Below are 18183 nucleotides of genomic sequence, written 5' to 3'. Positions count from 1 at the left end.
ACCAACTGTGTGGTACTACACTTAAGGTGGTAGAAAATGAAAAAGACCTGGGAGTAATTGTGCAGTCAGATATGAAGTTTTCTGAGCAATGCAGACAGGCTGCCAGGGCAGGTCATGGGATTTTGTCAATGATATATAGGAATTTTGCTAGCAGGGAAAAGGAGGTGATTATCCCTCTGTATAAGGCAATGGTCAGGCCACGCCTTGAATACTGCGTACAGGTCTGGAGACCTCATTTTAGGAAGGATGTAGATTTACTTGAGCGTGTACAGAGAAGGGCAACAAGATTGGTGAGGGGAATGACAGGATCCTCTTATCAAGAGAGGCTTAAGTTCTACAAATTGCAGTGGCTGGAGACTAGGCACCTGCACGGTGATCTGATTGAGGTGTATAAGGCCTTGAATGGGTTGAGCACGCTGAATTCTGATGGGATCCTTCCACTTGTTCAGATTACGAACCTAAGGGGGCATAAATTCAAATTAAGAAAAGACAGATGTAGAATAGATGTGCGGAAATTTGCCTTTAGCCAGCGGGTGGTTAATTGCTGGAACAAACTTCCATCTGTCATTGTGGAAGTTGATAGGTTGAATAAATTTAAGGAGGAACTGGACAGGCATTTGGAGGGAATGGTGTGATTTTTTTTTTTTTTTTGGCTGATGCTGCATAAGCTCATACATTTGCTTTCTTGCATCACATGCCACTGTATGATACTTGGAGTTTGGAATTGTACTTCCGCATATGCATTTCCTATGTTTTATATATCAATGTTCCCTATTTATATTGTATTATTACTGTTAACCCCTGGCCTGGTGGCCGTGAAGGGCAACATTGCAATCTATCGTATTGTATCATTATTATTATTATTGCAATAAAGATTTTTACTACTACTACATTGTGAAAAAGACCCATAAAAATTCCTCCCATCATCGATGGGATTCAAACTCGGGTCTTTTCCACACGGCGTGAGGAGGAGGATGATTCTATCAACTGTGCTATCTTCCCCTCCTTACTGATGTAGCAAATTCTACTATTGCACTGATTCCGTTTTCTGCTGGTTCGACCATATTTTCTGAATGAACTGACTCTGGTCATACATTTTTCCAACATTGATGGTTTTACTTCTTTCAGTGATAAAGCTATGATTCTGATACAGTCCACAATTGAGAAATGTTTCCTTGTCTCCGTTACTTCAATAGATTCGGAATCAATTTTTTCCAAAATCTATTGTAACGCTTTTCTAATTTAATGAGTTTTAAAGGTGGATATAATGCCTTGATCTAATGACAGAATGAAAAAAGTTGTATTAACCTAGTACAACTGTGGTGGTAGGAACATAACTTCAATGTTTGGATGATTTAAATCTTTTGGATGGCCTGGTATGCTAACCAATAGTAATAAAACTTTGAAATCTAGATTTTTCCAAGTTCAACAAGCACACATTCAATAGCACAGAACGCAACATGGGGATTTCCCAACAAAATAAAATATAGGGATTTCTCAATAATTTTTTTTGACTAGTGAGTCAACGGTGGGGATTCAAAAAGAGTGGAAATGTTGAAAAATTACATTCAACATATTAGCAGGGTTCCCCCTGCACTAAAGCTCAAAAATACCTTGTTATGCGAGGTTTACCGAAATTCTCTAACCGTGTTATATAAGTACCGTGTTGTGTGACGATTTCGGCAATTTATCAATCATGTTAGAGCAAAACTGTGTTGCAGAAGTACCATGTTATACATGGGTTGCTGTATAAAAGAAAAACCTTTATAGAAGAGGTCATTCAGTTAGATATTACACAATTAATGTCATTAAAGACATCTGACTTCAGGAAACTAGCAATAATTCAATTATGCAACCTTTGAATTTAAAAGTAAGTTAAGTAAAGCCACTAGCCTTTTCAGCTGCAGAGCAGTTTAGGTTCTATGAATAACAGAATAGAAACCATAAGGTGAATTTGGAATACTTGTAAAAGTCCAATCTATCATTTTTTTTTTTTTTTTTTTTTAAGGCTAATGCTAATAAATCTGGCTTCCTTGCATTGTTTTCTGACAGAAATGAAAAATGTAATTTATGTTTCTCAGGTATATTTTTCTTCATCTTCATTTTATATTACTAATTATATCCTTTGCAACAAAGATCAATAGACCAGGGTGCATTAATATCTATCACTCCTTTTCTAAAAAAAAAAAAGGGGGGGGGATACTCTGGAACTTTATTTTATTCCAAAGCATATTTAAGTATCAGTGCTTGGCCACTCTTTTAAACAGCATCTTCTGCATTATGACATGGTACTCTATTCACCAATATTTTCTCCTCCTTTTTTTGTTTTGAACACTATAACACGAAATGGAGGAAAATATGTAAGCAGTCCTCAGAGTTTTATCAGATTATGCTCTTGGAAAAGACTGTCAATCAAAACCAATTTTCTCAGTAGAAACAATTTGATATAACTTTTTCAATGAAGAAACAAAACCAATGCTATATAATTAAAAAGGTACATATCAGTTGTTGTTGTTGTTTGGTTTTTAGGAGCATTAGCAACTAAGGCCATATTGCTCTGGGGATATGCAGTGCTCATTCCCTGACCTTTCCACATCCTCCGTATTTGGTGGGCATGGGCTCGAACCCCAGTCTAATCAAGAAGCGTGTACTATGCACTGCTGCTCCTGCCCACCTGGCTACAGAGGCGCCCTATATATCAGTTAGGAGATAACATTCTTGACTGATATGAAACTTTTATAGATATATTGACTAATAGCACATTTAACCAAATCCAAACCACATATAAAACAAGGCTGAACAAACTGACTAAAATTTTAGGAGCCAGGCATAAAATGGTTACGCAATTTTGTTTTACTAATTGGCATAATGCAATCAAGTCCATCTCCATTCTGTTAGTCAACCTTCTGTTAGTGGTGATTAACATTTTGTATTTATGTCAGCCACTGTACCGTTGCATTTTATATTCTTATTTAAGCATTTGCAATTTGAAATTGCGTAGCAATACTGTTCTCTTGCACAATGTGGAAGTGTAATAAATGAAATAAATGTAATTTTCACATAATATTACATTCCACATTTCCTGTTTTGTGTGCATGTGTGTGTGTGTGTGGGGGGGGGAATGGTTTGCTTGTTTGTTTTTTTTTTGGAGCATTAGCAACTAAGGCCATATTGCTCCGGGGATTTGCGGTGGTCATTCCCTGACCTTTCCGCATCCTCCATATTTGGTGGTCACGGGCTTGAACGGTCTAATCAAGAAGAGTGTGCTATGCACTGCTGCTCCTGCCCACCTGGCTATGGAGGCATCCCAGAAAGGAGCCAAATGGACTAAACTATACAAAAATTGAATTATTCTTCACCCAGAAAAGTGTTAATATTTGTAACAGAAATTATTTGCATTTCATATAACATTCAGAAGAATAATAGTCTCGTGGTATGTTGTCAATAAAACACAACTGCTTATGTTAATCAACTAAAACTAAACACTTTTTTAAATTTAACTTATAATCCATTACAAAGGAAACAAGTTAGGAGCTCTTTATGGTTTTTTTCTGTAATTTTCTTTTTTTTTTATGATCTCACCATATTTTTAATACCATAAATATTTTAATTTTAGAAATTACTATCAGCATATCTTAGTTGGATGATTAAGAACGCATTATGTAACAAAAAAAAGTTTGTGCTTATGTTTAATAGTTTCGTATATGTATTTTCTGTGTGGTGAATTCAACAACATCATTGATTTTTGGTGGTAACTTAATTGAAGGTGTTATGTTTTTGCAACGTTTACACATATTACATAAGTTTGCCAATTATTCGATATATAAATGCCTACAGTATTTGCATAATAAAGGTTTTTACTTTATTATTATTATTTTTTCTGCAGTTTTCTATTACCAAACAAAGGTGTAAGTTATATCCAGACTTTTTATACTATATTTATGGATATTATATATACCTGAAGCAAGTAAAGCACAACATGATCTTTAGCCAGCGGGTAGTTGGTTGATGGAACAGACTTCCATCCCTTGTCGTGGAAGTTGATAGCCTAAATAAGTTTAAGGCTCAGCTGGACAGGTATTTCGAACGAACAGAAGGGTGAAGTGGAAGTGGTTATTTTTTATTTATTTATTTATTATTTTTTTTATTTATTTTTTTATTTTATTTTATTATTATTTTTTTTTTTTGGCTGATGCTGCATAAGCTTGCTTTCTTGCATCAAATGCCTCTACTAATGCTAACATCATTTGTGGTACCAAGTTTGGATTGCATATGTAGCCTATTTTGGAATGCAAAAGAGTGTTAAAGACAAGCTGTAGACTCCTCATTTCTGTTGTGGTAGATGCAGGTCAACATTTGAGGGATGGTTTCATGGTATCATAAAGCATATGCTATATCTCAAATATGGAGAAAGTCCACGTACCATCATAATGATTACTACTTTTTGTACAGTGGATGTATCAAAGCTTAAAAAGTCTGCAGATTGAAAAGCTGTAGTGTATCCCAACATACCATCCTCTCTTGCTCTGGTGCCACAAAATGTATGTGTGCCAATTTCAATTTCACCTTCCAGAAAAGTCTTCATAATTGGATGATGAATCTAGAACACAAGATAATTGGGATTACACCTCAGAAGTCTGTTCAAGTAAAATGCCACATTCCTTAATCAGCAAGAAATGGATGACTTAATAACAAACTTGGATCTAACCAAATACAATGCAGAGTTCCTGACATCTTGTTTAAAATAGCTGAATCTACTAGACCTTAGATGCAAGACTGCCACATAAAGACATATCACTTATGCATGTTTTTATACTGTTGCAGAATTCTTGTATCTCAAATATGGAGAAAGCTGTTTTAATTTGGTCTTTATGAACAAATCGGTACTAGTGATGGAATAACTACCAGAGGAGTGATGTCCTTTCATAAATGGTTACAATTAAAAGCTTGAAAGTTGTGTTGCTTCAGAATGGAAATAATACACACCCATCAATTCCTGTTGCACACTTTGTTCATAATAAAGGAGACTACAGAAATTCAAAACATGTGTTAGAGAACACCATGTATGACCAGTACAACTGGGATACCTGTGGGGACTTCAAGATGCTGGGGTTTATTCTAGGTTTCAAGGTGATTTCATTAAGTTCTTTTTTGGGATCTCAGGGCAGTAGATCAGCTCCCCAGGAAAATCAATTCTGCCAGAATTGATTTTCAGTCCGATACAAACAGTGTAGTAAACAACTCCTTGGTTTCACCATTCTACATCAAGCTGGTACTGAACAAACAGTCTGTTAAGGGACTGGATCCTCAAGGCTTGTATATGCTTGAAGGTGACACCGAACACATACAAGCTATGTTTCCAAAATTATTTGATACAAAAGCGAAAGGTAGCATATTTACAGGACCAAAAGTTAAGCAGATGCTGGCTTCACAAGAGCTGGATGACAAAATGACTGTGCTAAGTGAAATTTCTGGCAGTCATTCCATCTTGTAGTGAATACCCTTCTTGGTTAAAAGTGAAAATAGTAAGGAACTAGTTGACAAGCTGATTGAAAATTATCGAAAACTGGAATACAGAATGTCAGTCAAGCCATTACTTGCATTCTCACCTAGATTTTTTCAGACCAAGAACATAAAGTGAATGGAAAAGAGGTTATTTTTGTTATTTTGGTTTTTTTTTTTAGGAGCATTAGCAACTAAGGCCATATTGCTCCGGGAATATGCAGTGGCCATTCCTTGACCTTTCCGCATCCTCTGTATTTGGTGGTGATGGGCTCGAACCCCAGTCTAATCAAGAAGCATGTGGAAAAGAGGTAGCAAGGAAAGTAGGATGAAGCTATGATGTGCAACTATATCTGATTCTTGGTTAGGGATGATCACACTGACCACAAAAGACAGAGACATACAAACATTTTTAAAGAATTTTTTTTTAATTCTTTAAGGAGAGTTTTACTTTTTGTGATTTTTTTGTTGTTTGCTTGCAGCAAAGAGTAATACTCTATTCTATATAGAAGTTAAACATTGTTAATAAATCTGATATAATATTATTGCATATTTACTTTTCTTTTATTTTTGAGTAAACCATGTTGCTATGCAAAAACTAAGGTCATGTTTGGAGTCAGCATAACTAAATTCATAAACACCAAAAGTCTTATAAGTGACTCGATATGGATACAATTTAATAAATGTTTTTATTTTCTGCTATTAAAACTTCCATTGTTTCTGCTGTAAAGTGTTAAAGAGCATATAAAACATACCAGTATTATAGTTCTGAAGGAAAAAAATATTTCTCTACATGGAATGTAGCAAAAAAGGTTTAATGTAAAAATACCTAACTGCTCAACCAATTTACAACAGCTTTTGATAAAAATTTTTATAAAAAAATTTAATAAAATTAAAATAACTACGGGTTACAAATAACAAAGGCCATACATTTTAGTCTGACACTTTCAGATCTTTCTCCTGCTGCTTATAACACAAATTAAGAAAGCAAAGGCTTATAAGGTCTATCTTTCATTCCTGGTTCCACGTTTCACTCAGGTCTGACTCTTGTGGTATCCCAAGTTTTATTCGAACGCCAATCACAATGAATAGTTAACTTTTAATAATCTGCAGTAAATCAAAACGAAAACAAAAAATACTGGGTCATTATTTAGAGGATAATTAGAAAAATAATATTAAAAAAATAATAAACAAAGCAAACAAACACAAAAAAAAAAAAAAAAAAAAAAGGTGAGTGTCATTTGGATGCCACAGAAGCATCAGAAGGTTAAAAGAATTTCTTATTTTCATACATAGATAAAGTAATATTTTACTTACTTGGCAGTGGTCCACTGAAATCTCATCACCTTGGAAATATGGGTTGGATATTAGACAAGTGGTACTATAGATATATGTCCAGTCCCACAGTGGCAAAATCTGTAAGAATTCATATCAACTGATAAAGTTATTATTTCAATGGAATTATGAATGATCTCAAACATGGTTAATTTTTAGGCTGATTATATGAGACAATTTAAGCTTTGAATAAAATTAAAACACTCAGTAGGAATTTCATGAAACTATTTATTACAAGTAGAACACTAGTACTACTCCTTGTCTCTAGTACTTATTAAAAGTACTAGAAGACTTGGAAAAAATGCAGTCATCGTGATAAAAATGTTCAATGGGTCATTGTTTGTTCAGTGCATGTTTAAGCAAGACTGAAATTTCAGAGACAGCTCATAAAGTGCTAAGGAAACTGATATTTTTTTTTTTTTTTTTTTGCTTTCTTTACTGCTGTTTTCAAATTATTACTGTAAATGTGCACAACTGTTGCACATTTGATAATTTTGAAATAGAGGTATTCTTCACAAGAAATAGTCACATGGGTTCAAAATGGATGCCAAGGATAATTTACATGAAAACCATACAAAAATAGCTGGAAAGCATTGTTTCTTTACAGTCAAAGTCATGTTTAGGTGAAAGCTTTGAAGTGACTACATCTAGGCATCAGTCTCAGAGGTGCCAAATTAATGTCAATGAGACTTTTTCGTTTAGTGGGAAGGGCATCATTTTCTTGGTAAAAAATGTTTGCGTCTGAGTGCATAAGTCTCGACACAGTTCTGCTTGCAGTTATTATTATTATTATTAGCCATATGGTACAAGGAAGCCTGAGGCTTATGCTGCACCAGCCAAAAAAAAAAAAAAAAAAATTCCCACGTTACCCTGAGAGAGAGAAGTAGAAAGGAATCACCAAGAAAGAGAAGAATAATGATATCCAGCTCAGGACCCTGGGTTTGCCAAGCCCATACTCACCAGATGTGAGCCCTCGGGGGGTCAACATAACACTTTCACCACCTTGCTGGAGCTACATGTAATTTTATCAACTGCACACAGCCCACAAAGAAAGGTTTCATAATTAACAATAAATGCATTTGAACATGCCAATCTTGTAAGAGACACTATGGAGTGGTACTTTTTGGAAGTGTAGCATGTAATAAGAAAAATATAGATGTATAAGCAATTTTTTTTTTATTTGGTATTCAAAATCCATGTACATAATTACAAGGGAACTGATCTTTAGAGAGTAAAGCTTTTTATACTTCTAAACCAAGAGGAGTTAATTTCAAATTATACTATTGATACTACTCCATGATAATTACCTTTATAAAGAGCATCATATTTCCATGTTCAAGTGGACAACATACTCTTGGTGATCAGGATGTCCAGGCAAGTAAGAGAAGGGAAATGAAGTCATAAGAAAGCAATTTAACCACTGATTGGTCAATCAGAGTTTCTCTGATGAAGGTGCTTATTCTTGGTGATTCCCTTCTACTTCTCTCTCTCTCAGGGTAACTCAGATTTTTTTTTTTTTTTTTTTTTTGGCTGGTGTAGCAAGAGCCTCAGGCTTCCTTGCACCATATGGCTAATATTGTTATTTTTTTGGTTTTTAGGAGCATTAGCAACTAAGGCCATATTGCTCTGGGATATGCGGTGGTCATTCCCTGACCTTTTCGCATCCTCCGTATTTGGTGGTGATGGGCTTGAACCCCTGGTCTAATCAAGAAGCGTGTGCTACGCACTGCTGCTCCTTTCCACCTGGCTACGGAGGCGCCCCTATGTACCTAATATACTAATAATTATAATAATAATAGTCCCTGTTATTGTAAATATATTGAAAGTATATTCATACTTTTTCATAAATTATTCATTTCATTATTTATTCATTATTCATAAATTTCACTAGAAGTATATTCATACTTCCAGTGAACTTTATGAATAATTTTTAAAAAATTAAAAAGTAATATTTCTGTATTTATTAAAATGCCAATAAAATTATTTTGATTTGATTCCTATTGCAGATATTTTTTTCTGAAATTTATAAGAAACAATTTTATAAAGACATATGCTGTTTACCTGAAACAGCAGTAATCGTCCATACATACACAACCTTCGATATACTGGATCAGTAGACAGAAGGAATCCAAAAGCAATTAAAAGTAACACAACTGTGCCTACTTTTTTGCATTTACGTTTTATTTTATCTAATTTAATAGGGTACAAGAGTGGTGAAGCTTTTTTCTCTATCTCTTCAGGTGAAAGGCCAGCACGCAAGCAGTACTCATAAGCCGTACGGATTTCCTTCTCAATCAGCTTCAAATTAGCATCAGTTGAAGCCATTGTCTTGTGAACTGTATTTAATCTTCTTGTTTCCTGAAAATAAAACAGTATTGCACATATCACAATCTCATTTAAAAATTACTTAATTAACAATCATTTATAAAAATGCTAGGTTTGGGACAAGAGGACATACGTAGCACAGCATGTAACCACAACGGAGTTCCCAGATACTTTTATTTTACTCAACAAGAAATATTCCTGTTTACGAATTATGTTGAAATAAAAGACCAGCATAACATTCCCTTGCATAAAATAGCACTCTCAACAGCAAGAACTCAGATACTGAAGACTCATTTTCCTTAAAGAAAAAAGTGATTTTTAGTTGCTTACTTGCTTTTCTTTCTCTTTGAAAAATTGTTTTTAATAGAAAATTGCATTTAAAGTGACTAAACCATCTTTGATTAGCATTAAGTTTTTTCATTTGCACTTTTGCCAAATTCTTGCTTTACATGCACATGTAAACACGATGCCCCATCTATAATTATCCTTATACTAACAGGCATATGTTGTAGATGCATATCCTCAATCCATATGTCTAAAAATTTTCCATCCTTTCCAAAGCACTGCTTCTTGTTATTGTTAATTTGGTAACACCCATGAAACTAACATTTGTGCAGAATTTCTATATACCAATGGTTTTTTTTTTTTTTTAAATTAAATCTTACCAGTTGGTGGCATGGATAAATTTAACACAATGTTTATGGCCCTCAAACTTGTGAATAATATTGAACTTTTACTCAAACTGAGTCATGTTCTTAGTTTTTTCTTTTCTAAAACAAAATTATGAGCTACCGTTGCAGGTTATTTAGATGCCATAATTAAGCAAGGTATAATTTTCACAATTGCAGATAACCTTCAGTAGAAAATCTGGTTAGTCTTTACAATCTGGTACTCCTTTTGATTAGCATAGGCATATGATGTAAGAAAGCAAGCTTACACAGCATCAGCCAAAAAAAAAAAAATTCCCATTTCACACAATTCACTCTAAAAGTTTGTCTAGTTCTTCCTTGAATTTATTTAAGCTATCAACTTCCACAACGACAGATGGAAGGTTGTTCCACCAATCAACCATCCACTGGCTAAAGGCAAATTTCCAAACATCTATTCCACAACTGTCTTTCCTTAATTTGAATTTATGCCCTCATGTTCGTAATCTGAGCAAGAGGAAGAATCCCATTAGCTCAATGCTAATGGGAATACACCTCAATCAGATCACCTTGCAGGTGTTTAGTCTCCAGACACTGCAATTTGCAAAGTTTAAGCCTTTCTTGGTAAAAGAAACCCTTTGTTCCATTCACCAATCTCATTGCCCTTCTCTGTACTCATTCTAGCAATTCTACATCCTTCCTGAAATTAGGCCTCCAGGCCTGTATGAAGTACTCAAGGCATAGCCTGACCATTGCCTTATACAAAGGAATAATCACCTTCTCCATACTAGCTAAATTCATGTATATCATTGACAAGACCCCATGACCTGCTCTGCCCAGAAAACTTCACATCTGATTGCACAATTATCCCAATGTCTTTTTCATTCTCTACCACCGAGTGTAATACCACACAGTTGGTACATTTCTCTGGGATTACTTCTACCCATATGCGGCACCTTGCATTTGTCAATGTTAAATTTCAGTTGCCACTTCTCAGCCCATCTGCTCAACTTTTCTAGATCCTGTTGCAGTAGCATACTGTCATTAACAACCCTGCCAACCTTTGTAACATCTGGAAACTTGGAAGTTAAGCCTGATATACCTTCATCAATATCATTGATAAATATTACGATATAGTTTAGTGCTAAAGCCTCAGGTTATGTAAGCATTTAACTAATGTACAAATTAGTGCAATTGCACCATTTCAGTACATAGCCAACTATTTAAATAGTTTTAAATTGGCATCATTAAGTATATCTCATATTGTGAATACCTTCGCCGTATGGGTGATGGTATCCGCTGAGAATAAGTAACATAGTCTTCTCTGGTGAAGACTATTGTTACTTATTCAAGGTAGTGCAATATCATGGCAACTTGTTGTGAAGGTCTTCACAATATGAGATATACTTAATGATGCCAATTTATAACTATTTAAGTAGTTTGCTATGTACTGAAATGATGCTGTTATGTTATTGTTATTTGGTTTTTAGGAGCATTAGCAACTAAGGCCATATTGCTCCGGGAATATGCGGTGGTCATTCCCTGACCTATCCGCATCCTCCATATTTGGTGGTCACGGGCTCGAACCCCGGTCTAATCAAGAAGCATATGCTGTGCCCTGAAATGATGCAATTACACTAACTTGTACATTGATAAATATATAAAACAACGAGCCTAACACTGAACCCTGGGGAACACCACTGATTGATCATTGCATTGTGAGTAGCAGTGATTTACATGCCTAGGGTGTTTATCCCCCACCTCTGTTTTAAAAGCGGAACTTGTTTTCCGATTTTAAAACAGCGGGGGAGGGGGTAAACACCCTAAGTAAGACTAACCATAGCGGTCTAAGCATGTCAATCACTGCTACTTGCAATGAACGATTGGATAAAGCCTACCGAAAATTTATATTAGCTTCATTAATGATAGTAAGAAGATTTGTATGTTTAATTGTAAGAAAGTTTCTACCATTCTTGATGTGACCATATGCATACTCTACATCTGTTGACTTGTTAAGCTGGCATTTACCTTTGAACCAACATTCGCAGCTGGTTCATATTCATATTATTCTTCAAAGTATTTAAATAATTGAAAGCAGCATTAAGGTTACAATGAAATTTATAAGAAATTTTCAGAAAGTCTCCATAAATACAGAAAGAAAACTGATTTAAAGAAAAGTCGCACTACAGAGCGACGAAACACGAAGACTTCGTGTATTTGTATTAAAAACCAGCTGCGAATGTTGGTTCAAAGGTAAATGCCAGCTTAACAAGTCAACAGATGTAGAGTATGCATATGGTCACATCAAGAATGGTAGAAACTTTCTTATAATTAAACATACAAATCTGATTGCATTCATTACAATTAAATTAAATCTCTCTTGGCATATTATAAATAAAAACATCAATAAAAAACACACACGTATTATATCTTAATATTACTCTGTACTACACGCTTCAGAATGTCAAAATCATGCCAGCTGTGACAAATCAATGACGCACACCTCCTCGTGGTAAAATATTCAACTTTTCATTCGTACTAATATTCTTAAGTTAAAAGAAAAAACTTTTTCTTAAATATACAGTACGTGCAGTATTTTGTTTTTTTTTTTTAATTATCATTAGCTATATGGTGCAATGAAGCCTGAGGCTTTCGCTCCATCATCACGAAAAAAAAAAAAAAAAAGGAAAAAAATCCTGAGTTGCCCGAAGAGAGAGAAAGAGACAGAGAAGAATTATGATATCCAGTGTAATAGGACCCTGAGTGTGCCAAGAACGTACTCATCAGATGTGAGCCCCTGAAGAAGATAGTAGGCAAGTTGCAAACCAAACAAAATGCAGACATATTTACATACTCTGCATCAGTGAATCCTATTTTTATACAGTTCTAAAGGAATATCAGTGTGTTACAGGCCTAATGACTATGATGAATACAACAAACAGAAGTACATGGAACGTGAGTGGGCCAGTTAATCAGAATTTCTTACAATGGGGGATTTTAACTTTCCAGATAATGACTGGAACCTGAGGGTGTGGTTACTAGCAAGACTTTTGTGAATTTTATTGGAAGGCTGTTTTCTACAGCGACTAGTTAGAGAGGCAACAAGATGGAGCAATACTCTTGATCTGATTATCAACAGTTTTTATTCGCGCATTAAGAATCGGCAGATAAAGGAACAACTAGGTGGCAATGATAATCACAGTGTATTGACTTGGGATTTACTTAAAGATGTAACAACTATCAAAGGTAAAAGAAAAGTCTTTGCTATCGTGAAGGTGACTACACACAGTTTTAAATTCTACATCAATGAGACCAACTGATGATGTTCCCATCGCCAAATTGTAAATGAAAAGCGTTCAAGGAATTAATCATGGAAGCTACTACGCTTTTCATACAAAGTAAGAAAAATTCTTCAAGGTGTAGGCCTAAATGGATGTCAGATAAACCAATGAAAGAAAAACTGTAAAGACTTCTAAAATCATATAAACTCTAGAAGGAAAGAAATGAATCAAATTGGTCCACTGGATATTGACGGTTCGACTGCTGATGATCCTGGTCAGGTGGCTGACAAACTGAATGAGTATTTTGCATCTACATTCACACATGAGGAATTGTTTAAGGAAGGGGATGCCAGACGTTTATCAAGCTCTAATAGGGAGCTAAATGATTTTGTAATAATTGAAAGGAAAGTAGAAGAGAATTACACTGCTCGACAAAATTAACAGAACAAAATGTTTTTCATGAATTTTTTATAGTGAACAGTGTCGCCGAAGGCGAATATCTGATATATTAGGCAGCCTGGCATGCAATTCTAATATCCAATAGAAATCGGATACTCTACCACTTTACAGGGTCGCACATTATGCAAATTATTCAGACTTATTAAAACACAGGTTGCGACAACATCAATTCATTCTCATTTTTTGGGTTCCGCAGTGGCATAGCCACATCTATATTACTCAGGATGGCAAGGCATCATAGTTTAGATAATTATTTCAGAGGGTAGGCCGTTGGAAGGCTTGAAGCCTGGCAGTCGCAGGCATAGGTGGCACGTTGGCTTAAAGTGCCTTCTCGGCACTGTGGAAGCAGCTTTAGGAGATAGGACTCATTACGAAAAAAGCTGGCTTTATTATTATTAAGTTGGCTTAATAATAATAATAATAATAATAATAATAATAATAATAATAATAATAATAATAATAATAATAATAATAAGCAAGAAGAAATACAACCCAGAGTAGCTGAAGTGGAAAGAGACAAAGTCATTATATCCAGAAGAGAAGACGAGTGGAAGAATGCCCTAACAGAATTGGAAGGAATGGACCCCATAAGAACCCATGTCATACCTAAGCAGAGGCCAAATAAAATACTGTGGAGAGTAACAGACCACCTCAATCGGCAAATAATGCCACATTACCTTGACAACAATGTTGCAACGCTGGAGGCTATCCACACAGCGTATACTGTGCTGCCATAGCAGCTACTAGGATTAGTGGAATAGAAACGAGAGACCAACAGCAAAAGAACCGAAAACAGAAAGAACCTCCAGCTTGGGAAAGAAGACTTCAGCAGAAGATAGAAGAGTTAAGAGTCAAGATAGGTCAGTTGATCCAGTACCAACAGTGTAATAGAAGTAAGAAATTGAATGGAAAGGTGAAGAGCATCCTCAAGAGAGACAGCGTCCACAGCAAACATGAAACCAGAAATCTGAGGAAAGGAGAATACTTGGGCATACACTGAAGCAGAAGCTCCTCGCACTCAGCAAGACACTACACCGACGCAAAGCGAGCTCCCAGAGTAAAATAAACAACTGAATCTTCGATGAGGATCAAAGAGCCTTCTACAGAAAACTGGATGAAGATGAGAAAGCAGGAAACGGACCACCCGAGAAGAAGACGAACGAGGAGTTCTGGAGAAATATCTGGAGCAGTGAAGTAAGACATAACAGCAGAGCACCCTGGATGGAAGTAGAACGGAAGAAAACCAAGGACATACAAGAGATGAGAGAGTGGGAGATTCGAGAAGAAGTAATACAGTCGATCAGGAACATCCATAACTGGCGAACCCAACGAAATGCTAACATCCGCAACTACTGGTACAAGAAGCTCACCTGCACACACAAGCACCTAGCATAGCAGTTCACTCGAATGATATGGCACCCGGAGACAATCCCAAAGTTTCTCACCGAAGGAGTCACACATCTGAAGTCTAAAGACGAAGTTACAAGAAACCCGACGAAATACAGGCCAATCACCTGCCTCTCCACAATGTATAAGATCCTGACCAGCTGCATAACAAAGACATCAGACCACTCAGAAAGTCAGAACATAATGGCCGAACAGCAGAAAGGATGTAAGCGGAGGAGCAAAGGATGCAAGGAGCAATTAACCATAGATGCCGCCGTTATGGAGAAAGCCTTACAGAACCACCGCAACCTATGCTTAACGACAACAAGTATGGATATAATCTCAAAGAAGGAAGAAAGAACCTATACACCCTCACCCACCTGATGTACATGGATGATATCAACCTCTATGCGGCAACCGAGAAGCAACTCCAGCAACTACACCAGATCACCGAAGAATTCAGCAAGGACATCAGGATGAAATTTGGGCTAGGCAAATTCAAGACCCACACACTGCACCAGAGAAAATTAGTTGGCCGAAACTGCTATCTGCTGACTGGTAAAGAGATCGAAGCTATGACAGAAGGAGAGACTTACAAATACCTAGGGATGATGCAGGCTGAGCAGTTAGAGCACAAGGAAATCAAGAAGTGCCTGACCACAAAATATCATCAGAGACTCAGAAGCCTGCTGAAAGCAAATTTGAACGGAGAGAACACAGTTAAAGCCGTAAACACATATGCAGCTCCAGTAATTACATACACATTTGGGGTCATAGGTTGGACTAACACCGAGCTATAAGATATCATGCGAAAGACAAGGACAATGATGACCAAGAGTCGCCAACACCAACCGAAGTCAGCAGTGGAGACAATAACAATACCTCGGAAAGAGGGAGGAAGGGGCTTGACAGTCCTGACAGGACAACAGAAAACAGCGGTAGTTAACCTGAAAGATTACTTCGAGAACAACACAGCAGACATTACAATGACCTCCATCAAGATCACATCGACACCGTTGCTTCCATTGCATGGCTCACAAGTGGGACGTTCTTCCCCGAGACTGAGGGATTCATGCTGGCCATCCAAGACCAGGTAATCAACACCAGAAACTATAGAAAATACATTGGAGAGGAGCCCGGAATGTCAGATGACACATGTCGACGATGCCACCTGGCCTCAGAAACGATCCAACACATCACCGCGGGGTGCAAGGTGATCACTCAGACTGAGTACACTCATAGACACGACAAGGTAGCCAGGATAATACATCAGAAGCTAGCGAGGAAATACCAGTACCATTACGATGGACTGAGACAGTATCTACGATGGACTGAGACAGTATTACGATGGACTGAGACAGTATTTAAATTCTATACAGTGGAACCAACTGATGATGTTAACTTCCCATTCAAAATGGGAAGCATTCAAAGAACTTATCTTGGAAGCTACTAGGCTTTACATACCAACTAAGAAATATTGTTCAAGGTTTAGGCCAAAATGGATGTCAGATGAACTAATGAGGCATATGGCAGAGAAGAAAAATGCATGGGATACTTACAAATTAACACACGACACAGAAGCCTATGATAGATACAAGGTGATATGCAACCAAGTTACAAAGGAGGTTAGGCAGGCGAAGGCAGATTACGAGAAATCCTTGGCAAGGGATGCAAAGAAAAACAGCAAAGAGTTCTTTACTTATGTAAACTCTAGAAGGAAGGGGATGAATCAGATTGGTCCACTTGATATTAATGGGTCAACTGATGATGATCCTGCTCAGGTAGCTAACAAACTAAATGAATATTTTGCATCGACATTCACACATGAGGAGTTATTCAGCGAGGGGAATGCCAGAGGTGTATTCAACTCTAGTAGTATGCTACAGAATCTTGAAATAACTGGGAGTAAAGTGGAGGAGAAACTGTTGAAGATAAACACAAGCAAGGCACCCGGGGTGGATGGGATCTATCCAGTTATATTAAAGCAGGCAGCAAAGGAAGTAAGCAAACCCTCAGCCATAATTATGAGAGCTTCCTTGGACTCAGGGGAGGTACCCATAGACTGGAAAAGTGCAAATGTGACCCCAATTCACAAAGGAGGATCAAAGGCTGACACAAGTAATTATAGACCTGTGAGCTTAACTTCTGTTCCAGGAAAATTAATGGAGGCACTGGTTAAAGAAGCACTGCAGGATCATTTAGACAAGACTTCAGTTATAGCTCAGACACAGCATGGTTTTGTTAAGGGGAAGTCTTGTCTGACCAACTTGATTGGATACTATGATGCAGTCACAAAAGAACTGGACGCAGGGAATAACTTTGATATTATATACTTGGATCTTAGAAAGGCTTTTGATACTGTTGCACATGGAAGACTGCTACACAAATTGGAGCAGTGTGACATTGGAGGCAAATTGCTGCTATGGATAAAGGGGTGGTTGAGGGGGAGAAGACAGAGAGTGGTAATCAATGGACACTGCTCATCGTGGACTAATGTTATTAGTGTAGTCCTTCAGGGCTCAGTGTTGGGTCTATTATTGTTTTCTGTATTTATAAATGATATTGATGATGGTATATCAAGCTTAATGTCCAAGTTTGCAGACGATACAAAGGTTGGCAGGGTTGTCAAGGACACTACTGACACTATGCTGCTGCAACAGGATCTGGAAAGGTTGAGCAGATGGGCTGAGAGGTGGCAAATGAAGTTTAACATTGACAAATGTAAAGTACTACACATGGGAAACAGCAACCCCAGAGCAACGTATCAACTCTGTGGTACTACACTGACAGTGGTAGAGAATGAAAGGGACTTGGGGGTGGTTGTGCAGGCAGATATGAAGTTCTCTGAGCAGTGCAGACGGGCTGCAAGAGTAGCTCATGGAGTATTGTCAATGATATACAGGAATTTTTCCAGCAAGGATAAGGAGGTGATTATTCCATTGTATAAGGCAATGGTCAGGCCACACCTAGAGTACTGTATACAGGTCTGGAGGCCTCATTTCAAGAAGAATGTAGAGCTGCTGGAACGAGTACGGAGAAGAGCAACAAGATTAGTGAATGGAACAAAGGGGTGCTCTTACGAAGAAAGGCTTAAGTTTTGCAAATTACAGTGTCTGGAGACTAGGCACCAGCGAGGTGATCTGATAGAGGTGTATAAAGCCTTGAATGGTTTAAGCATGCTCAATGCTGATGGGATTCTTCCTCTAGTTCAGAAAAATCACCTGAGAGGGCATAAATTCAAATTGAGT

The 18183-nt window shown here is 36.9% G+C and overlaps 1 protein-coding gene across 1 annotated transcript in view; it reads right to left on the bottom strand.

The window, feature by feature from the left end:
* LOC150088969 (uncharacterized) overlaps window positions 1-9188 on the bottom strand; it is a 28257-nt gene extending 19069 nt beyond the window's left edge. Inside the window, exons 1-2 of the mRNA XM_090370372.1 lie at window positions 8899-9188; window positions 6820-6918 (exon numbers count right to left, since the gene is read on the bottom strand). Of these exons, the coding sequence (XP_090226498.1) occupies window positions 6820-6918; window positions 8899-9162 (363 nt within the window). The 5' untranslated portion in view covers window positions 9163-9188. The remainder of the gene's footprint in view (window positions 1-6819; window positions 6919-8898) is intronic.
* Between the last annotated feature and the right edge of the window lie 8995 nt (window positions 9189-18183).

Source organism: Mastigoproctus giganteus, chromosome 3 (assembly GCF_048544385.1).
Source record: "Mastigoproctus giganteus isolate SK-2022 chromosome 3, ASM4854438v1, whole genome shotgun sequence".
In the NCBI taxonomy this organism is placed as follows: Eukaryota; Metazoa; Arthropoda; class Arachnida; order Uropygi; family Thelyphonidae; genus Mastigoproctus; species Mastigoproctus giganteus.
Note: the sequence above shows the minus strand (reverse complement) of the source record. Positions and strands in the feature narration are given on the sequence as shown.